Consider the following 24197-nt stretch of genomic DNA (forward strand, 5'->3'; position numbering starts at 1 on the left):
AGTAGGCGCATTTCTCTTTCGCCCCCCCCCCCCCCCCCCCCGATAGCATTGATTCAGCACTCGGTATTCGTTGATTTCTCTGCACAATCTTGTTCATCATATCCCCAGTAAGTAGCCAACTGAGTTAATTAGTCCCCTGCGGAGTTTAGTGTTTATTCCCTAGCCGATTTTTGGTCTCCAGCTGAATAAGAACAGGTTTCCTCAGCAGTTCGAGTAGGTGCGGTAGAACTTCGGTTTCACCACCAATCGCCATCGTATTCGCTCCCAGTCAGAGTTTCCTCCTGGTTTCTGAGCAGCTATTTGTGTTTATCCTCTACACGGTTGTCTCCCATTTAATATGGTGTTGGCCTAAAATTCCCCACAGAGTTTATAGCAGTTTCCTCGACAGATATCCTCTTTTCTTCCCCAGCTAGGGTTGAGCCTTTGGGATGTTGATATCTCTTTTCTCCAGCATTTGTCTCCTTCTTTTGTGGATTGACCGAGAATTGTATTGATGATTCAAATCTGCTACACCTTTGTATCCTTTGCAATCATTTTGTCAGCATAATCATCATATATACATATACATATACATATACACTCATATAATTTCATTATTACATCATCACATTTGTTTATTCATTCTTGTGATTCTTATCCTCTATTATGGCGGTACTTTATCCCCATACGAGTTTTGTGAGTCTTTCCTCTTTTCAATTGTAGAGTGTCATCCCCCTAAGCAGAAAGACTTTAACCTTTCTCCTTTCCCCACCGAGTTAGTTCCTCGTTGATGATTATTGTTTCAGTTTCTTCCCCAATTTTTTTATCTGGATGGAATCACTCCCCTTGAGTAATATCCTCATTGGGTTGAGTCTCGATTGGCCGTTTCTTTCTAGATCTTACCTAGATAGATGCTTTGGGTACCCTAAGAGTTTATTACCCAGTAACTGGTAATATTCTTCTTAGTTTGAAGCTTGTTACTTCTTGCCCAATACCCGACAAAGGTACCCTTTTTTTTCTCCCCAGCAGATTCATTTTTATGTTTCCCCAGGAAGTATATCCTTGATATGTTTATCCTAACCGATGACGGGTATTTTCTTCCCCTGTTTGAGTTTATCCTTGATATGTTCATCCTAACCAATGACGGATACTCTCATCTTTGGTATTCTACCCAATAAAAAGGTAGTTGTAATCCCTATATTGCTCCCCAGAGAGTTAATCCTGATATGTTCATCTTAACCGATGACGGGTTTTCTTCTCTTTGCAGTCTTCTGCCCAGTAACTGGTAGTTGTAAATCCTGCTTATTTTTCTTCCCCCCGGAGTCTGTCCTTGATATGTTCATCCTAACCGATGACGAATATTCTCTTTGATGGTATTCTATCCAGCATTCGATAGATGTAATTCCTACTTTTTGTTCAGGTGGTTTATCCTTGATATGTTCATCTTAACCGATGAAGGATATCCTCCTTGACATCCCCAGGCAAGTCTATCCTTGATATGTTCATCTTAACCGATGACAGATTTTCTTTCCTTTGAGTCTATCCTTGATATGTTCATCCTAACCTATGATGGATATTCTCATCTTTGGTCTTCTGCCCAGTAACTGGTAGTTGTAAATCCTATTTCTACAGTTTTTCCCCATGAAGGTTATTCTTACCCAGTAACCGGTAATGAATACACCCGCCTGGCGGATCTCAGCAAGTCATCCTTGATATGTTCATCCTAACCGATGACGGGTGTCCTTTATGTTAGATCTTTATTATCTCCTTACCCAATAACCGATAGTGGATAATAGATTTCTTCTCCTCCTGTGTTGAAGTTCATTTCTTCCCCAGTCGAGTTGAGTGTGCATTTCCTTAGTGAAATCATTTTTCCTGCATGATTCGAGTATGTTAGTTTTATCCTGATCTACTCATTTCCCCTGCAGAGATTCTTTTGTTTCCCCAGCTGAGTCTTTCCATTTTTTATGGAAGTCCTCTAGTCTCTCAGCAATTTTTAAGTCGTAGCCTGGCCTACGCACAACCTCTCTTATCCCCTCGGAGTCTCTGTCTCCCTAGTGAGTCTTCCTTATGGAATGCGTTATGCTCCTGCGGATCTTCGGTCTCTATGATTTCTTTTCCTTTGCGACAACATTTCCCCGCAGAGAATTTGCTTTTACATTCATGTCATATGCATCATGGGGTCTCTTAGGGACCAAAATTTGTTTCAATATGTTGTTATTTAAGCCTATTGTACTGAGTCGATATGAAGATCTTAACCTCCACCTCCTCAGTTAGAATGTCCTTAAATAGGGGTAGTTGTAAGACCCCAATTTTGACCCTAAGATCCCTCATGCAATTTCATCATATGCATTATCATTGGGATCATACCTTGGCATCCTCCTTACCTCTATTTCATTGGGTTTATTTTTGGAGAGATCACCAAGCACCATGTGATTGTATCATACTTGTATGTTATCATTTTACTAACCAAAATACCAAAAATATGTTTATGTATTTGCCTAACTCTTTTGTAGGAAGGACATGATCACCATAAATCTATCAAGTTCACATCTAGGGTTTGAGACCCTCATTGCTAAAAGCACAACCAAGAAATGATCCATAATGTCTCTAAGCATCATATATGAGTCCCATTGATCTTTACATGTTATTTTGATCAAGATTTCTTCAAGAATTTGGAGTTGGTTTGCCTTGGAAACCCTAGTTTGTCTGGGTATCTTGAGTAACTTCTTCAACAAGCTTCATTACCAATTGATCAAATTTCTCAAGGGACACTTCAAAATTAATCATCTTATGTATATATGATCTACCATGAGCCTAAAAAGTTAAGATAATTGCATGTTAGCAAGTTGGTTGATGGTGGTTGGCCAGATGAATTCATTTGATCAAAACTGGGTCTCCCTAGACCCTATCTCCTACACTTTTCATCATATAAAAATTCCTCCAAGAGAAAAGTTACTCTAAATGACATTCCAAACAACTTTCATGTTTAGTTCTATTGCTAATGTTGCTTGGAAAGTCATTTTCTATGTTGAAACATTATAGGTCATTTTGTCTAAACCCTAATTTGAAAGTCAACTTCCCAAGGACATAACTTTCTCAATTTTTATGATATGAAAGATTTCCAAGTTGCAAAATCAAATTCAAGATGTATACCTCAACTTTTATGTTTGGAGTGAGAGCTAAATGAACATTTATGAGCATGTAATATGAGGATACATTATAGGTCATTTTGGACCAATAACATTGAACAAGTAATTTCCCTCAACTTCAAAAATGCATAACTCACTCATTATAAATCCAAATGATGTCAAACTGGTGGCCATTTCGAAGGTCTTTGAAATAGATACAACTTTGATGAAGACACGTTTCTCATTTGGAGCTCACACAAAAAGTTAAGCAAGGTGGAATAATTGAACATATGGCTTAACACTTAGAAAATATTTTGACATGTTGAAATTTTCAAAATTCCACCTCAAAATTCACCATGATACAAGTTCCAAATGGAAAAGTTTTCAACATAAGAGTTGTTTCTCTTGATTTAATCTTTCCAAATTATCCTAATTCATTCATTTTGGATGAAGTTTGAGGGGTATGCCCATGGTGTAAACACAGTTGTATCTGTTGGCAAGATTCAAGCTTCACATGATCATTTAACTTTTCCTTGCCATTCAAGCTTCATCCAGACCTCAACACGGTTGGTTTTGGACTTAATTGAGTTGCTTCATGGGCCTGTACACGCCCATACAAGCATGAACATGGCATTGCTAAATTTGGAAAAAAAAAATCAAGTGTGCAAATAACATTCCATTTTGCTATAAATAGAGACCCTCCGTGCTCATTTCAAAGGATCCTTGTGCGCCAACTTTGCCTTGAAACCCTCACATTTGAAAGGAAAACCTGATAATTTTGATTTGAAAATTGAGTTTGAATCTCACTGTTTGGAGATTCAAAAACTCCAGGGTCCAAAGCTTTGTACCAATCCTAAGCCACTTCTGCAAGCTATTGGAGAAAGATCAAACACGAATTGAATCAAAAATGATCAAGTGCACAACATTGAAGGTATTTTCCAGATTTTTTCTTCTCTTTGATTCTCACCCAATTCTCATCAATTCTCTTGGATCTTTGGTTGTCTGAAGTCCTACCAATGTAGGCAAGAAGATTGAGTTGCTTTGAGGTCAAACCGAAGCAACTCAGTTGGCACACCTCAAAATTCAACTCCACATATCTCTCTATATATTTTGAGTTAGTTAAAATTGAGGTGATATTAGTGATCTACGCCATTTTTTCTTTCAGATCATGTCCTTCTTTTTCATTTATGTTATGGTGATGAAAGAACCAGTCCGGCCAAGGTCATCGGAGAAGATGACCGGCCTTTGGCTCCGGCAATGAGCTGGAAGTGTTCTGAGCCATTGGATGGATTCAAATCGTTTTAATCAGGGACGTTGCTTGTGATGACCAAGTGTGTAGCATGCTGACTAGCGTGCACCACGGAACACGCGTTTCTCACCACTTGATCTTCCACCTTAATCAATGAGGGAGATCAAGTGATCCACGTTTTTTTGATTTTTTGATTTTAGTTTTTATTCTTGTGATTTTCACTAATTCATATTAATTTTAATATTGATCCAAAAAATATGAGAGTTTCACCAAAAAAATGTAAATAAAATCCTCTTTCATATTTTGAATTAAAATTATTTTTTGGATCATTATTAATATTTTTCATGATTTAATTGATTTTGTGAATATTTTTAATTGTTTAAAAATACTTTTAAGTTTCCAAAAATTCTGAAATTTTTTCTCCAAGGTCCTTTTACCTTATTTGACCTATGATAAATCTCATGGCCATTTCTTTGGTGTTTTGATGAGTTTTTAGGAAATTGAACAATCATATTTAATTTAATGCATTATTTTTTTAGTATTTTTAATTGAATAACTTCCAAATAATTGTGTAGAGCCATTTTGATGGACTTTGGAAGTTTGACTTGTGTTGTTGGGCCTTGGTCAATGTTGATTTGACTTTGTTAGGTTAAGATCATTGGATTTAGGGGATTGATGGAATGTACATTCCATCTCCCAAAATGAATGAATGATCTTAACTTGGTAAAGGTACTCCTTTGTCCAATTTGAGTTTGATCCATTCCCCCTCCCTCTTCATCTCATTCCCCTTCTTTATGCATTCATGTCTTGGACCTATGATATCTCAATATCCTAAGGCTAGTTGATTGCAAAATTAACATAAGTATGGATGAGATTAGGCCCCCATTTTTGCATATTAGTTTTGTCTGTGGTATGTTTCATGAGCATAGTTCATCATACTATGTCTCTAACATGCATTAACACCAAAATTCAATTGCCTGGCCTCAAATAGTTGTGACTTCTAGATAAGTCCAATTACGATTGCTTAACATAGCGCTAATTTTTTTACACAAAAGGCATAGCATTCTAGTTAGTGAGATTGTAAGTCTCCCCTCTTTCATGGTATTGTGTGGAAACTTGGCCTTTTTTCCTTCCTTTGGAAGATGTCTTGGTTCAAGGATCCATGCTTGTGATAAGTGGGTTGAGTGTTCTCCAAAAAATGACTTAAAAAGCAAAAGTAATACTAACCTCTAACTTATTAACAACTAACTTTTAATTTCAAGTCATTTACTTTAATGCACTTTATTTTTAAGCCTTATTCATTTGCCATTATTCATACCATTCTAATTGTTTATGTTAATGTCATTTTTACTTTGTCCACTTAAACCATATTTTGTGATATATTGTGATTGTGAATATTGTGTTTGATTGTGTGGTCTTTGACCATTAATGTACATAATAAGAACAAAATCCCTAAAAAATATCTTGTGTGGACTGTTGGTTTGATCTAAGACAATTGGACTTAGAATTTAGGCAACACTCCCTATGCAAAGGACTTGAGCAATGCCAACTTTCATGTAACCAAGTGCTTGTAGTTTGAAACTTCATCTGATACATCATTCAAGATCCATTTGAGTTCATCTGCAACATGATCATTGTGAAGCTATTATTTTGAACCTGTGACTTGTGGCATTATGGAATTCATCTGCTACATGGGCAATTTTGAAGAAGATCATGGAGTTGCTAAGCTTGGATGTGGCTATCTTTATTTGATGCCTTGCTCTTCAAGTTGATATTTTGTGCATTGTTTGTTGCTTGATTCTAATGTCCAAGGGAATTTGGGTTTCTATATGACATTTTTGTCTATTGGATTGCAACCCATTGGTCAGATCTTTTCAACTCTCAACTTTTACATTTATGCTTAGGATTAGTCTCTTCATCTTCTTCCCACTTCTTAAAGTTCAAAATCTCTCCCTCCTTTTTAAAAAAACTTCTTTGTTTGTGCTTGTTTTTCTTAAACTTAGACCATATTGCAAACTAGAAACTTTGGCCTTATCCCATTGCATTTTCAAACTTCTTTTCTCAATCAAACTTGTGAATATACCTAACTATACTTGACTTAAAATCTTCAAAAGCCAAAAAGAATTAACTCATTCAAACCATTTTTATGCCTTTGTGCCTTTCAAACCTAATTTTTGATAAAAGCAATGCATCCACTTTGAAATTTATACCACGAACTACGAGGTTTTGATCCCTCATTTTTATGTTGGTACATAGGCACAAGTCTGAAGGTCTTGTCAAACACAAAAATATAACCAATGAATTCTTTTCTCATCCCCCCATTCTATTTGCTTGCAAACATCATTTGTACAAAAACATATATGCATACAAGAAAGGGCTTCTTAGGTGTACCTATGACACTTTGGGTGCTAACACCTTCCCTCTGTGTAACCAACCCCCTTACCTATATTCTCTGGAATTTAATTAGTTTTGATTTGAAAACTTCTTCTTTATGGGTTTTGTTCGTACTTTTTCCCTTTTCCCTTGGAAACAATAAAAGCGCGGTGGCGACTCTTGTTATTTGCTGTCTTGCTTATCCATAGCTTGATGATCATGAATTTACCGCTACAGGATTGTAGAACCAATACCCTCTTGTTTCTTTAGGATACCCCACAAATAAGCATTTGTCAAATTTGGGCTCAAGCTTAGTTGGAATTTGTTATTTCACATAAACTTCGCAACCCCAAATCTTCATGTAAGACATATGTGGTTTCTTACCACTTCATATCTCATATGGTGTCTTCTGAACCTTTTTGGATGGAACACGGTTAAGGGTGTAAGTTGTTGTCAATAGTGCATGTCCCCAAAAGGAGTTTGGAAGATCGACGTGACTCATCATGGATCGAACTATGTCTAACAAGGTTTGATTTCTTCCCTCAGATACATTGTTCCATTGGGGTGTTCCAAGAGGAGTAAGTTGAGATAGAATCCCACACTCTTTTAGATGGTCATCAAACTCTAGGCTTAAATATTCACCACTTTGATCTGATCGAAGAGTTTTAATAATCTTACCTAGTTGGTTTTGTACTTCATTCTTGAATTCCTTGAATTTTTCAAAGGTGTCTGATTTGTGTTTCATTAAATACACATAACCATATCTACTAAAATCATCAGTAAATGTGATGAAGTACTGAAAACCTCCTCTGGATGGTATGTTTAGTGGTCCACATATATCAGATGTATGAGGGACAAAAGATCATTAGCTCTTTCACCTTTTCATATGAATGGAGACTTTGTCATCTTTCCAATTAAACAAGATCTGCATGTCTCATATGATTCATAATCAAAAGAGTCCAAGAGTCCATCTTTATGGAGTTTGGGAATGTGTTTCTCATTTATGTGGCCTAATCGACAATGCCAAAGGTAAGTTGGATTTAACTCATTTGGTTTCATCCTTTTAGTATTAATGTTATAAATAGGCATTTCAAGATCAATGACATATAGTTCATTGTTCATTTGTGCAGTAACATAGAATATATCATTCAAATAAATGGAGAAACAATTGTTCTTTATTATGAATGAAAAATCAAACTTATCCAAACAAGAAACAAAAATAATATTCCTACTAATTAAAGGTACATAATAACAGTTCTCTAACTGAATTATTAAACCACTAGGTAAAGTCAATACATAAGTTCCTACGGCTAAAGCAACGACCTTTGCTCCATTGTCAACTCGTAGGTCAACTTCACCTTTTGTCAAATCTCTACTCCTTTTTAGCCCCTACACATTGGTATAAATGTGATAACCACATCCAGTATCTAATACCCATGATGCAGATGTAGATAGATTAATTTCAATAATAAAAATACCTGAAGTTGAAGTCTCTACTCCATTCTTCTTATCTTCCAGGTACTTTGGGCAGTTTCTCTTCCAGTGTCTGGTCTTACCGCAATGGAAGCATGTGTCATCATTTGCTATGCCTGCATTAGGCTTCAAAGCAGGAGCAGTGGGTTTGGGTTTGGCAACTTCCTTGTCTTTCCCTTTACCACCCTGCTTGGTGGGCCTTTTGTTCTATTTCTTTCCATTTCCAATCATCAGAATGGACTTCCCTTTTGACTTAAGATTCTACTTAGCAGTTTTTAACATTCCTAGAAGTTCAGGAAGAGATTTTTCCATATCATTCATGTTGAAATTAAGTACAAATTGACTAAATCTCTCTAGCAACGATTGCAAGATCAAATCAGTTGCAAGTTCCTTCCCAAGGGTAAAACCAACCTCTCAAGGTTCTCCACATACCCAATCATCTTGAGCACAAGGGGACCTACAGGGGCTTCCTCATCTAACTTGCCTTGAAAAAGGGATTTTGAAACTTCAAACCTTTCATGCTTTACCTTCTCTTGATAGAGCATCTTCAGGTGTCCCATCATATTGAACGATGCCATGTTCTCATGTTGCTTTTGCAACTCCGAGTTCATGGTATCTAGCATGAGGCAAGCAACTTCATTGGCATCATCGACATGCTTCTTATAAGCATCTATTTCTGCCTTAGGTGCAGAACTAGGAGGTTCCTCTTCAGGAACAGGTTTCTCTAAGACATACAACTTATTATCATGCTTGAGGATAATCCTCTGATTTCAGTGTCAATCCAGAAAATTTGTCCCAAACAATTTTTCCTTATCAAGGATTGATCGTAAAATGTTGTTAGAGGTGTTTGTTGTCATGGTAATCTACATGAAAAATATAAGTATCATTAAAATAATATATTTAATTAGGCCTTTAATTAAATATGCTCCCATTATTTTACTCAAAACAAATGACCTTCACCATTTGATTCGGAAAATCCCGTTGGAAGATTTTCTAGTGGGTCAAGATCCACATTTCACTTTGTTTTAAGTCCGCGTAGGCGGATTATACAAAACTAGGTTATTTAGGTAGGAACTCCTTCCAATTGTATCTAATACAACTCTCAAATATTTTAGTTGGGTGAATAACTCCTTATTCCAATCCATCATATGGATCATTTCCAACTTTTGCTTCTAAACGTATATAATCTTATTATAATTTGTTTAGCTAAGTTTGACCCATTATTTTAGCAATTGGATATTACAATTATCTCATCTCACCTTACTAATATAGAACATGCACCTTGCGTAGGCGAAACCTACATTATTCGATACTAGTCTTGATGAGTGCTAAAACATAGAGAAGCATAAACTTAATATTTAATTTGAGGGAATTTGCAATTATTTTGATCTCACTGGCTTATTTATCATATAAATCGTCTCTCACATGCATCAACATACATTCACATACATCAACATACATACAAAATGAAACAGTTATGGCCCCTAGTGTAATTGTTCTCCCAGGCCAATGAGAGAACCTAAGCTAACCTAATAACAATCTAAGCTTCTCCAAGTAAGATCTTCAAGGTTGTCCTCCTTTGATATTGTATTCTTCTCTTTCTTCATAACATTACATTACATAAAGGAAACTCGTTTTACATAAGAGGCAGTGAGATGAGAAAAGAAGTTATATTAAGATATTAAAAGAGAGGCATGACACACAGGTCGTATTTTAAAATCCCAAAAATAAAATAAAGGAAAACTAAGGTCATAATTGATTAGCACAAGACAATAATAATAAACACATCATTATTATTAATTTAAATTCTGTTAATTAAATAAACCAAATTAAATTTCGGCGATTGATCACACTACACAGAGTTAGCCAGGGGTTCCGCTGCCCGGTCAGCGGACGATGGTTCCGCTGACCGTTCAGCGAACGGGGGTCAAAGGAGAAGCGCCCCGACGCAAAATTTTAATGAACAATTCATTTAAAACCAACATTGTTTTTCGCATCAACACTTGATACTTTAAAGCATACCTCTTATGCAGTCACAACCCTAATCGCATAACTCTTTGACAGAACAACCCTTGTACTGTCATGAACCCTAATGCATCAATTTCATACTGTCAAACACATCTCGATTGATAATTCAGTATAATTGATCAACACGTCATTGCTTCACCATACTAATGTCGGATTCCGAAGCAAATAACCATTGATCGCTCAAAGGAATAACAATCATTAAGTTTTTGAATGAACGAAACAGAAACATTATATCATATATACCATATTGTGCATCATAATTACTTATATCATATATATAAATTGATCGATCTCATTTGTGCAACCTATGGACGATCTGTTAGAACAAGATTTTGGTTCTGCAATTTATCTCTAAGTTTTGATGATAACAAAGGATGAAACATTTTGGTACCCTAATAAAATTCTCTAAGTGTGCGGGACTTTAATGAAAAATGAATTTAATGAACTAACATCTGACATCACAATAATCAAGAACAACTGACTTAGAGTCAAAGGTAATCAATATGACATCTGAAGACTCTGAAACTCTACATCTGAAGGATCCCACTAATGTATACTCTGATGATCCTTACATATGAAGAATGTCTAATTAGAAATCAGTCAAGAACTTCTAAAGAAAACACATCAGATAACTATTGAAGAATGCAAGATCTAAGAGAAGAATCTGAATTCCGCACACTCTGATTCACGCCCAATAGATTAGACCAAGAATTAACAATGAAGTATTCCAAATATGGTATGAATCTCTATATGGAAAAAATTGAATACTCCATTAAACTGTTATGGAAAGGACAATAATGTTAATGTCATTTAAGTCCCGTTATTGGCAAGATATCAACTTCAATGCTCCATTCAACGACATCATCTCCAAGCAATATAAAAAGACCCAACTATCATCATTCAAAAAAGACGAAGCTATTATATAATAATTCTACACATAAAAATCAAGTCATACACTAAATTCTTGTCTCACGTGATCACACGAGTTGTTGCTCTAAGTGTGATCTTGATCTTTGTTCTTATTGTGTTCACATTGCTTATCTAGAAGCATTAAAACCTTCTTGTAATTCTAAAATAGCATTGTAAATTTCCTCAAGTGACTTGTGAAGTCTGTAGACTTGAGAGGGCTAAGAGATCAGTGTACTCTTATACGTTTGTTGTAACCTTTCTAGATTATTGGATTAAGTCTTTATTGAAGGAGAAATCACCTTGGTCGGGTGGACTAGAGTAACTTTGAATTTCAAGCGAACCAGGATAAACTTATGCGTTGTTTATTTTGATTTTTGTGTGTTTGGAGTTTCCATAAGTTTTTATTGTCATTGAAAACAATTCAACCCCCCCCCCTTTCTTGTTTTTCTCTACCTTTAATTGGTATTAGAGTTACGGCTCTGTTATTGATTTTTGAATCAAACACTTAACAATGTAGAGAGATCCAGTGTGAGAAAAACATCATGTCCAACACAAATGAAAGATATAGCTACAACGCTAAACCTTCAGTATTCGATGGAGAAAATTTTGATTATTGGGAGGACATAATTCAAAGCTTCTTCCTAGGCTATGACGCTGACCTATGGGACATCGTTACAAATGGTTATGAACCACATGTATCTGATGTTGGTATTGTCATTACCAGAAGTAAAATGACCGATGATCAGAATCGTAACTTTAAGAATCACCATAAATCCAGAACTATTTTGTTGAATGCTATATCCTACAATGAATACGAAAAAATCACCAACACAGAAACAACAAAAGAGATCCTTGATTCCTTAAAGATGAATCACGAAGGCAATAATCAAGTCAAAGAGACTAAGGCTCTGGCCTTAATCCAAAAATATGAAGCCTTCAAAATGGAGGACGATGAAGCTAAAGAGGTAATGTTTTCTATATTCCAAACTTTAGTTGCAGGACTCAAGGTTATGGACAAAGGATACACAACTGCAGATCATGTCGAAAAGATAATTAGAAGTTTGCCAAAGAAATGGAGACCTATGGTTACTGCCTTAAAACTATCCAAGGATCTGAATAACATAACCTTGGAAGAACTAATCAGCTCCCTCAGGAGTCACGAGATAGAGCTAGAGGAAGATGAACCTCAAAAGAAAAGTAAATCAGTGACTCTGAAGTCCAGATCAGAAAGACGAAATCCAAAAACGAACAAAGTCTTTCAAGCTGAAGAAGAAGAAGACGATGATTCCGAAAAGGATGATTCTGATGATGAAGAAGAGTTATCTCTTCTAACCATAAGAGTTAAACAACTATGGAGAAAAAGGAACAACAACTTCAAAAGACCCATACAGAAGAGGGATCATTCAAAGTCAACTTCTAGAAGCAAACCAAACAAAGAGGTAACTTGATGAGTGTAAAGAACTAGGACACTACAAAAATGAATGTCCAAAGCTCAAGAAAGATAGTTCCATAAAAGAAGGATTCAAGAAAAACTCCTTCAAAACTAATAAGGGGCTCATGGCAACCTGGGATGACTCTGAACCCGACGCCTCAAAACCAGACTCTGGAGAGGAACAAGCAAATGTTGCATTCATGGCTACCACATCTGGAAGTTCATCCGAAAGAGAATCTAACTCTGAAGAGGTATTTTCTGACCTCTCTCGCTCTGATCTGGAAGCTTGTTTATCAGAATCTCTAAGCTCTTATCAGAAGCTTCGACAGAAATTCAAGATCCTAAAAAGGGTCCATGAAGAAACTATTGAAGAGTGTGATAAGCTTGAGAAAGAAGTTTCTGAACCTAAAGGAAACATTTTTGTCGTTGAAAAAGAAAATGAAATTTCAACCAAAAAATGCTTAAAACTTGAAGAAACTCTTTTGAAAGCTCCACCAACTTCTGACACCATCATATATAAATATGAAAAAGCTTTTCAGAAATTTCTGAAAAATGGGCTTAAAAGAAGTAAAATGGCTTCTATGATTTATGGTGTTAGTCACAATAAGAAAACAGGAATTGGATATGACTCTGATGAAGATGAGAAAATACCTTCTGCAGAGGACAAGCCTAAATCTCCTTTTTCTTATCATTATACACATGCACAAACACAAAGATTTAATAATGCTAGAAAACCCAAAGTTTCCAGAAACTCTGGGAGAACTAATCATAAATGACCCAAAAGATTATGGGTACCAAAAGATAAAATAGTATATGTGGAAGATATCTTGTGAAGCAGAGTTAAGACACCATTCATGGTACCTGGACTCTGGATGCTCGCGACACATGATGGGAAAAAATCATATGTTCCAAAGTCTGGAACTTAAAGAAGCTGGCTTCGTAGGCTTTGGAGGAAATCAGAAAGGAAGAATCAAAGGATCTGGAATGATTGGTAGTGGATCTCTTCCCTCTATTTCTGATGTTCTTTATGTAGAAGGATTAATGCATAACTTGTTATCCATAAGACAATTAAGTGATAACGGTTATGATATAATCTTCAATGAAAAAACGTGCAAATCTATTAATCAGAACAATGGGACAGTTCTTTTCACTGGTAAGAGGAAGAACAACATTTACAAAATTAATCTTTCAGATCAAAATGTAAAATGTTTAATGTCTGTAAATGAATAGTAATGGGTGTGACATAGACGCTTGGACCACATTAGCTTGAGGAGGATTTCTCAGCTAAATAAATTTGAGCTAGTCATAGGCCTACCTAAGCCAAAGTTTTATTCAGATGCTCTTTCTGAGGCATGTCAGGAAGGAAAATTTTCTAAAATAACTTTCAAAAATAAAAATGTTGTTTCTACCTCTAAGCCTCTGAAACTTTTTCACATTGACTTGTTTGGACCTGTTAAGACAGCGTCAGTCAATGGTAAGAAGTATAAACTTGTCATTGTTGATGATTATAGTCGTTGGACATGGGTAAAATTCCTAAGACACAAGAATGAGTCACACTCTGTGTTTAATAGTTTCTGCTCAAAAGTGCAAAATGAATTTGACTCTAAAATCATCAGAGTCATAAGTGATCATGGTGGTGAATTTGAAAACAAACTCTTTGAAGAGCTTTTTGGTTCTAATGGAATATCCCATGATTTCTCGTGTCCTAGAACTCCACAACAAAATGGAGTTGTAGAAAGGAAGAATAGGACTCTCCAAGAAATGGCCAGAACCATGATCAATGGAACAAATGTAGCTAAGTAATTCTGGGTTGAAGTAGTGAATACAACATGTTATATTCAGAATAAAATCTCTATTAGACCTATTCTGGAGAAGACTCCTTATGAATTGTGTAAGGGAAGAAAATTCAACATTTCCTATTTTCATCCTTTTGGATGTTCTTGTTTTTACCTAAATACTAAAGATAATCTGAACAAGTTTGATCCTAAAGCACAAAAATGTATTATGTTGGGATACTCAAAACGCTCTAAAGGCTATAAATTATATAATACATAAACATTATTTATGGAAGAATCAATACATGTCAGATTTGTTGATAAGCTTGACTCTGAAAAGTCCGAGCTAGTTGAGAACTTTGTAGATTTGGAGATAACACTTGCAGGTTCTGACGAAAAGACTAAAGAATTTGAAGAAGCAAAAAAGGAAACGTCAGATGCACCTGAAGTCACAATCAATCAGAAAAGATCAATAAATAGACAAAATGTTTCTGAAGAATTGATTATGGGAAATAAGAACGAACCTGTCAGAACAAGATCAACATTCAAAGTTTCTGAAGAAACACTTATGGGACTAGTATCTCTGATAGAGCTAACTTCCTGGCAATGAAATAAGAACTTGATCAATTTGCAAAGAACGACATCTGGGATCTTGTACCAAAACCAAGGGAACTCACGTGATTGGAACCAAATGGGTGTACGGAAAAAAAACTCAATGAAAAAGGTGAAGTGGTCAGAAACAAAGCACGACTGGTGGCATAAATTTATAGTCAACAAGAAGGTATTTACTACAATGAAACCTTTTCTCTAGTCTCCAGGTTAGAATCTATTCGTCTACTTGTATCTTTTATGTAAACTACTCCATCAAACTATATCAGATGAATGTCAAAAGTGCATTTTTGAATGGATATATTTCTGAAGAAATGTATGTTCATTAGCCTCCTAGTTTTGAAAACTCAAAATGTCCAGAAGACGTTTTTACACAAAAAAAATACTCTTTATGGTCCAAAATAAGCTCCTAGAGCTTGGTATGAAAGACTAAGTTCTTTTCTTCTGGAAAACAATTTTATTAGAGGCAAAGTCGACTCTACACTCTTTTGTAAAAACATCATAAATGATCTTATGATCTGTCAGATATATGTTGATGGCATAATTTTTGGATCTGCTAACCCCTCTGTCTGTCAAGAATTTTCTGAGCTAATGTAGGCCGAATTCGAAATGAGTCTAATGCAAGAGCTAAAGTTCTTTTTGGCAATTCAAATCAATCATACATCAGATGCTACTTATATATATATATATATATATATATATATATATATATATATATATATATATATATATATATATATATATATATATATATATATATATATATATATATATATATATATATATATATATATATATATATATATATATATATATATATATATATCAAAGCAAATACATAAAAGACATTCTAAAGAAGTTTGAAATATCAGAAAGCAACCCAGCAAAGACTCATATGCACCCCACTTGCATTCTGGAGAAAGAAGAGGTAAGTCAAAAGGTTTGTCAGAAACTCTATCATGATATGATATGTTCTCTTCTCTATCTGACTGCTACACGTCCATATATATTACTCAGTGTTTGTCTCTGTGCCAGATTCTAGTTAGATCCAAGGGAATCTCACCTAACTGTTGTTAGGAGAATCCTAAGGTATCTGAAAGGAACACCTAACCTGGGCCTGATGTATAAGAAAACATCAGGGTATAGGTTTTCTGAATATTGTAATGAAGATTACGCTGGAGACAGATTGGAATGCAAAAGCACATATAGAAACTGTAAGTTTCTGGGAGAAAACCTCATCTCATGGGCTAGCAAAAGACAATAAACCATTTCACTCTCAAATGCATAAGCATAATACATTTCAGCTTCATTATGCAGCACTCAGATGCTCTAGATGAAGAATCAGCTAGAAGACTTTCAGATATATGAGAGTAACATCCCTATCTTTTGTGACAATATTGCTACCATATGTTTAAGTAAGAATCATATTTTGCACTCCAGAGCAAGGCACATAGGAATTAAACATCATTTTATCAGATACTATGTTCAAAAAGGGGTAATAATTTTAAAATTCATTGATACAGACCACCAATGTGTTGATATCTTCATAAAACCCTTAGCTGAAGATAGATTCTCTTTCATTCTGAAACATTTAAACATGGCAGATTGCCCGTAGTGATTCTGAACTTGTGTTTCTCCTCTAACGTGTTAAAATAGGCTATGACTTAAATCTATCATTGGCATCTGGTTCTGATGCTGATACTTCTACCAGTTAGATGTAATCTGAATTAGAAACCCTCTGAATCAAAATCTTTTGGTATTCTCGATGTCAGAAATATCAACATGTGGCCTCTCTAGCGTCTGACCTTGGATCTTCTAGACAACTGTCTAGCACAGAACTCAAGAGCCAAACTGTTGAGATCTTATCGAGCAGTGTGCATATTTTTAGGATTAGACATTCATCATTAGCTGCAATTCATTCTCCCCAAGTGTGTCAACTTAGATTTCTGAACTAATTAATTGTGTTGTTTCCTATTCTCTATTAACGTTTTCGTTTTGCATGTTACATGTTGTGTATATATATTTTTCATAATTCTCACTTTCACACATTTTTCACTCACAAACCTACACAAACCCCCCTTGTGCTCAAACTCTCTCCAAGTTCTTCAACAATCTTCAAGTTCGTCAACTTCCTTCAAAAATCTTCATCAATATTCAACAACATCTTCATCTTCTCCAAATGGATTCTCAACAACAACAGGTCTACTACTACTCTCAACAAATGGAAGAAAATGAACATCTTGCTGAAGCTCCACAATAAACCTCTACTGAAACTGCTACAACATCAACCATTATTTACAAGGAACCCCACGTCATTGATCGTCCTCCTCACATCAACCTTGCAACGGCATTTGAGAAACTGGAAGTTCTATATGAATCTCTAGTAGATTTTGAAAATATGAAGTGCAATGGAATTGATCTTACTGAAGATCTGCAGAAGCAAGGCTGGGGAAATTATTTTTAGAGGTTCTATGGTCTCATCTACACCTTCCTCGTCAAAGAGTTCTGGAGATTCGCAAATTGCGATGACCATTGCATAGTCTCATATGTTCTGGGAGTTAAGATGGTCATCACTGAGAAGTGAATTGCAAAACTCCTGAATATGGAGAAAAATGGGGGAAGAATAATTTACAACATAAACCATAGGGCAAGATATATGTCCTAGGAGATTGTTCCAACCATCTTCAAATAGAACTCTAAAGGAAAATCATCCAAGAACAAGGAACTTCACTAGAATCTGAGGGTCTGGTTGAAGATCATTCTGGGTACCATCCACCATCGTCCAACCTCAAACTCTTCTGACTACATCAACACATATCAGAATTATATCTTGTATTGCCTCCACAAAGGACTCAAGTTGAATTTTCCAGTGTTGCTATTTAAGTATCTGAGAGATTCAATCAGGGATACAAGAAACCACATGAAGCCCAGAAACTACATTCCTTTAGGGAGGCTCATCTCTGATGTTCTGATTGAAAGCGGGCTGATGGACCATCTGATATCCTACAACCTGATGGAAGATGTGACTGTAGATGTTGGCAAGCCTCTAAATTCCAGAAATCTAAAGAGCATGGGGATCATCGAGAAAGTCTTAGTCAAGCCAACTCTGGACACTTCCTGGGAAGCTCTGAAGGATCAGAGAAAGATACCCAATGGTCTCTATCTTTTCTCCAAGATAGATCCTCCAGAGGTCATTGCCCATTACCTCCAGAACCTGGCATCTCAAGGGGTGGATATCTCAGAGTTCTCAGTGGAATGGCTTCCAGAGCAGCCACCTAACTTCATGAAAAGAAAGAGATAGCCTTCTGAGAAGTCCAAGAAGTCGAAGACTCTGAAGCTGGGAGAACCGCCAGTAACCCGATCGCCTACGCCTCTAGACTCTTCTACTTCAAGTAAGTCATACCCCTCTAAAGCTCCTTCTAATTCTAATTTAAAGCAACTATATTCCTCTCTACCTCACCCATCTTCTACCTATACCCCCTTTGAACCCACCATATCCATTCCACCTACCTATGAACCTCATAACTCTAACATTTCCTTACCCTCTACAATAAATCAACCTCACTACCACAACACTTCCCATATCTGAAACTTCACCTCTGAATGAACCCCTCTCACCCATATCCTTAACTCCTTCTTCACCACCATATTATGACATATCATCTGACTCTGAATAGTCAGAAATCCCTGACCCTTCATCTCTAACATTGGCCCAACTCCAAGCCATAGAACTATCTGACCAACCTCCATCTAGCCTAGATACCTCTGTGCATACTTCTTATGAACCTCAAACAGAACCACCCTCTGAACCTCAAACAGAATCACCTTCTGAACCCCCAACTGAAACTCACATTGAAACCACCCACACATCATTAGAATCCATTAATCCATCATCTGAACCTGAATCGACCATCCCCACCCTGGAAGAGTCAGTTGCTTTATTTTCATAATCCTCAATTGTGAAGCTCAGAACATTGTCTGAAGAATCCATCCTAAGTGATAATCCCTCTGAAGTGAGGAATCACTGGAATGGATTTCTCAGATGGATGACATCCGAGGTCTTCAAGCTGAAAGGCCTCTCTAAATAAGTCAGAAATGACTATATCAGGTAAGCTGAGGAGAGGCTAGAGGCTCGTCTGGCCAGAGAAGCTGAAGAGAAAGCTCGCCATAAAGCTTAAGAAAAGGCTAGATTAGAAGCTGAAGAGCAAGCAACAAAATAAGCCAAAGAAAAGGCCATCCTTGAGGTTGATGTTGTTGAAGCTGAAGCCAAAGCCAAGGCTAACGCTGAAGAAGCAACACGCATTGCTGCGGAAGAAGCTGCTAAGGCAAATGAAGTTGATCTGACTCAGGGTGAGACCTCAAACTCTAATCTTGCTCCACTGGTGCTCAATACTCTGGAAGACATCCAGAAGGAGTAACAACTTGTGAGAGACATACTAGATCAATAAGAATTTGTCAACTCCAGTATTCAGACTCTCCTAACTCAGCTGCTTCAGAGGATGCCTCCTCCTCAAAACCCTTAGGCACCTTAGGCTTTGTGTTTTGTGTTTTTTTTCTTTTAAGTGTTCTGGCTTCTATGGTTCTCTTTCTATGTACCTCTTTCCCATTATCTAATGGAATTATGTATTGCACTATCTGCTTTTCTCAGTTGTCTTTTTTAGTCTGACAAAAAGGGGGAGAAATAATTAAACAGCCTTCTGATGAAATTAATATCTAAGTCTCATAATACACTGCTTATATTCTAAAAATCTAAATATTTTGCGCACTCTAAGCTTTCTTGCAGGAAGTATCTGAGAAACAAGCTAAGTAACATAAGAGTCTCTAGTAAGAAACTCCAAACCTTCTAAGTATCAGATTTAGGGGGAGGTTGCTTATCTAAAGGGGACTCATAGTATATATGACTATGAAATTATCTTCCTTTAATTATTATGAAGTATCATTATTTCATCAATAGTCTGAAGTTTTGTCATCATCAAAAAGGGGGAGATTGTTAGAATAAGATTTTGGTTCTGCATTTTATCTCTAAGTTTTGATGATAACAAAGGATGAAACATTTTGGTACCCTAATAAAATTCTCTAAGTGTGCGGGACTCTAATGAAAAATGAATCTGATGAAACAACATCTAACATCACAATAATCAAGAACAGCTGACTTAGAGTCAAAGGTATATGGTCTGACATCTGAAGACTCTAAAACTCTGCATCTAAAGGATCCCACACATGTATACTCTGATAATCCTTACATCTGAAGAATGTCTAATTAGAGATTAGTCAAGAACTTCTGAAGAAAACACATCAGAAAACTATCTGAAGAATATAAGATCTAAGAGAAGAATCTGAATTTCGCGCACTCTGATTCACGCCCAACATATCAGATTAAGACTTAACAATGAAGTATTCCAAATATGGTATGAATCTCTATATGGAGAAAATTGAATACTACCCTAAACTTCTATGGAAAGGACAATAATTTTAATGTCATTTAATTCCCATTATTGGCAAGATATCAACTTCAATGCTCCATTCAACGACATCATCTCCAAGCACTATAAAAAGACCCAACTATCATCATTCAAAAAGATGAAGTTATTACACAAGATTTATGCACATCAAAATCAAGTCATACACTAAATTCTTGTCTCACGTTATCACACAAGTTGTTGCTCTAAGTGTGATCTTGATCTTTGTTCTTACTGTGTTCACATTGCTTATCTAGAAGCACTAAACACCTTCTTGTAATCCTAAAATAGCATTGTAAATTTCCGCAAGTGACTTGTGAAGTCTGTAGACTTGAGAGGGCTAAGAGATCAGTGTACTCTTAGACGTTTGTTGTAATATTTCTATATTACTGGATTAAGTCCTTATTGAAGGCAAAATCACCTTGGTCGGTTGGACTGGAGTAGCTTTGAATTTCAAGCGAACCAGAATAAACTTCTGCATTATTTGTTTTGATTTTTGTGTGTGTGGCGTTTCCAAAAAAAATTATTGTCAATGAAAACAATTCAAACCCCTATTTCTTATTTTTCTCTACCTTCACGATCGATGTATCGCTGCTTCACCATACTAACATCGGATTCCGAAGCATAGTCAACATCAATCATCCAAATCATACACACATGATGCCAAATTTAATTACTCGTTTATTATTTAATTCATTATGTCTTTTAATTGTATTAATACAGAAAATAAACAGCTATCAGATGCATGGTTTCGTAAGTGGCTCTGATACCACTGAAGGAAAATTGCAATCCAAAATGCAGCAAAAATTAAAAAATTTCCTTTAGTGGTCCTTACAAATGGGTATGATCGGTGATAGAGATCATTACCTCTTGTGGCGGTTGAAACCTTTGATACAGATCTAAGAAGTGATCACGAGCATTGAATGGTGACAACGCCTCTACTCAGTCCACACGAACGAATTCCTTCAGTCTGAGTGCTAGTTGCTACGAATGAAGGCTTTGAGAGAGAGAGAGAGAGAGAGAGAGAGAGAGAGAGACGAAATTTCATCCAGTGAAATCCTTCTGCATAAGGGTTCTATTTATAGAATCACTTGTGTGAGTTGCAAGCTAAAAAACCCACTTAAGTGTATGTGGCCCATATCTTATGGTATACCGAAAATCACTAAAGCGCGTGGTATCTTACCATATTTCGTATTCTACTTAAGTGCATCGTAACTTACGATGTTCTACAATTCACTTAAGTGCATTGTACCTTACGGTGTTCCTTATTTACTCTATCTCTCATCAATCCGTTCTTTTGTGTGTGACCCTGTAGGTTTTTCCGACATTGGCAATTATATTAAATCACATATTTAACATAATAAACAGTGAGCGATATCTAGCAACACATCCCTACTACCCAAGACACTAAAATGTCATGTGATATGGCAAATCCTTTTTGTGATAATACTTATGTGTACAATTATCTTTTTTTCCCTTATGTCTATATTGATCACAAGTCATAGAATGTGCCATCCTTGTCCAGTTCAATATTAGGCCCTTAGACATTTATCTTGTTACGCGGGATGGGCAAATTCCATTTAGGCCACTCATGTCCCTCATCATACTTCGTGGAGTACCCATCAATTGTCTTTATGGTCATCTAGTTACGGACAATGTTTGATCAACAATAAATCACTCGACTCTACCTCTAGGGTCCATAGTTGTATCAGGTCGAAGAGTGGTATACACCACTATCACCATGAGAATAACTTATGACACTTTGCATAATATTCTATGTAGTATTCTCATAACGGGTCAATCCAGTATAAATATTACTCATAATATTCAGACCTATGTTTAAGACTTGATAACTCCTTATCCATGATCTATGAGATGTGATCATCGGTCTATATTCATAATAGTCTTAATGTTTTAATATTATCCCACTTCACAACAAAGCTCGACTACAAATACTTTGATAATAGTGTCCTTATTTTTAATGGAATCTCATGATTAAGTCACACTTGATACATTAAACAGACTAGCTATTATAAGGACTTTATTAAACAAACATAATAAAGAAAAAGTCTTTTATTATTAATAAATAATTCGATACAAATACCAAAAGTATTATCCTCTAGGGCTTACACCAACAGCTTCTTGGGTGTAAGTGACTTGGTGTGGGTCGTACATCTATACTTATCTCGCGGTCATGAAACTCGAATCCGTACTATCCTCGGATTCAAGAAACTTCATCGATTTATCGAAACAATTGATGAACACATGGTTGAACTCCAACCAATTCATTCCCAGATTAACACTGAGTTGACTTAGAGGCAAACGGACTAAGTCCTTCCAAAATTTCTACCATAAATTGTCAAGGGACAATTCAAACACACCAATGAAGTAGTCACTAAACCATTAGTTGGGGTATCAATGACCATGCTACCACTCATAGCAAACACTTCAAAATTAAATCTTGACACACACTCAACAAATATAAATGAATGTGTCGCACCCGTATTAATAATAGTAATTAAGGGAAAACTATTAATAAAGAATGTACCTCGAATCAAGCTATCATATGCAGTAGTATCTGCTCCAGACAACGCAAAAACTTTCCCTCTAGATTGATCCTTTTTAGGTTTTTCACACTGAGTACTAGTATGACCCTACTCTCCATAATTAAAGCAAGTTAGATTATTACTCGTACAGTCAATAGCTCGGCGGTCTGGCTTCCCACACTTGAAGCAATTCACAATTGTGTTCTTGCACTCAGAAACACGATGTCCAAACTTACCACATTTGAAAAATCTCACAGAAGTATGGGTCCCTTCCCCACTTTTCTATTTACCACCTATAGCCTTTTGATCAACCTTTTGTTTCCCTTTTCCAGCTGGAGCACTATACGGTTTCCCACGACTCTGATCCTTCCATTTTTCCCACTAAGACTCTTATAGTAACCAGAACAAACTATGTTATCCTCATCATATATTCTGCACTTATTTACCAGTACAGAAAATGGTCGAAAATCTTGATACCCAATACCTTGCTTGATCTCGGGATGCAATCTGCTCTCTAACTTGATACACTTCAACCCTTCAACATCCACATTATTGTAGTGTGGACAAAACTTCACCAGCTCTTCAAACTTAGCAGCATACTCCACAACTGTTGAATTTCCTTGTTTCAGCTCAAGGAACTCGATTTCCTTCTTACTATGTATGTACTCAGGAAAGTATTTCTCGAGAAAATAAGCTTTGAACACTACCCAAGTAATCTTAGTACTTATAACCTCCAGTCTCTGACGCACATTATCCCATAAGTCTTCAGCTTCCTCTAAAACCATTTGAGTATCGAACTGCGCCTTCTGAACTTTAGTCCAAGCCATCACTCAAAAAATCTTCTTAATCTTTCTGATCCTTTCTTGTGCACCCTCTGGATCATATCTTCCCTTGAAGGGTGGCTGGTTGTTTCTCTAAAAGCTCCCCAATCCATGAAATCCATCGCCAACCTGATTCTACTAACCCTACAGCGCCTGAGTGATTGCTTCCAAAGCATCAGCAATCACTCGTTCGTTTCTTCCAGCCATTACTCTTGTAAATCCAGCAAACATACATTAGAAGAACAACGCATCGACAATGTCCATACACATGTCACATACTAGGGAACAATCAACATTATAAAACCTGGTCGGATGGACCAACCTGCTATGATACCACTAAAGTAACACCCTACTTCCCAACTCGATAAATAATTAAATATAACATGTATAACACATAAATTCTTCAAGTAGGA

General features: G+C 36.2%; 1 protein-coding gene across 1 annotated transcript; it reads right to left on the reverse strand.

Annotated features, from left to right (window-relative positions):
• Positions 1-22744: 22744 nt before the first annotated feature.
• Positions 22745-23790, reverse strand: LOC127138049 (uncharacterized). Its single transcript, XM_051064455.1, has 3 exons — positions 23410-23790; positions 22966-23071; positions 22745-22863 (listed from the first exon to the last, which is right to left on the reverse strand). Exons 1-3 carry the CDS (start codon positions 23788-23790, stop codon positions 22745-22747), a joined length of 606 nt encoding a protein of 201 aa, XP_050920412.1.
• Between the last annotated feature and the right edge of the window lie 407 nt (positions 23791-24197).

The sequence above is a fragment of the Lathyrus oleraceus genome, chromosome 4 (assembly GCF_024323335.1).
Source record: "Lathyrus oleraceus cultivar Zhongwan6 chromosome 4, CAAS_Psat_ZW6_1.0, whole genome shotgun sequence".
Lineage (NCBI taxonomy): Eukaryota > Viridiplantae > Streptophyta > Magnoliopsida > Fabales > Fabaceae > Lathyrus > Lathyrus oleraceus.

What these genes read in the sequence shown, in the direction of transcription:
- LOC127138049 (XM_051064455.1), bottom strand. Translation starts at nt 23,790, where the DNA reads ATGGCTTGGACTAAAGTTCAGAAGGCGCAGTTCGATACTCAAATGGTT. An exon ending in TTCGACCATTTTCTGTACTG is followed by an intron (nt 23,072 to 23,409) that starts GTAAATAAGTGC and finishes TATGGAGAGTAG; the next exon opens with GGTCATACTAGTACTCAGTG. An exon ending in ATATGATAGCTTGATTCGAG is followed by an intron (nt 22,864 to 22,965) that starts GTACATTCTTTA and finishes TTAATTTTGAAG; the next exon opens with TGTTTGCTATGAGTGGTAGC.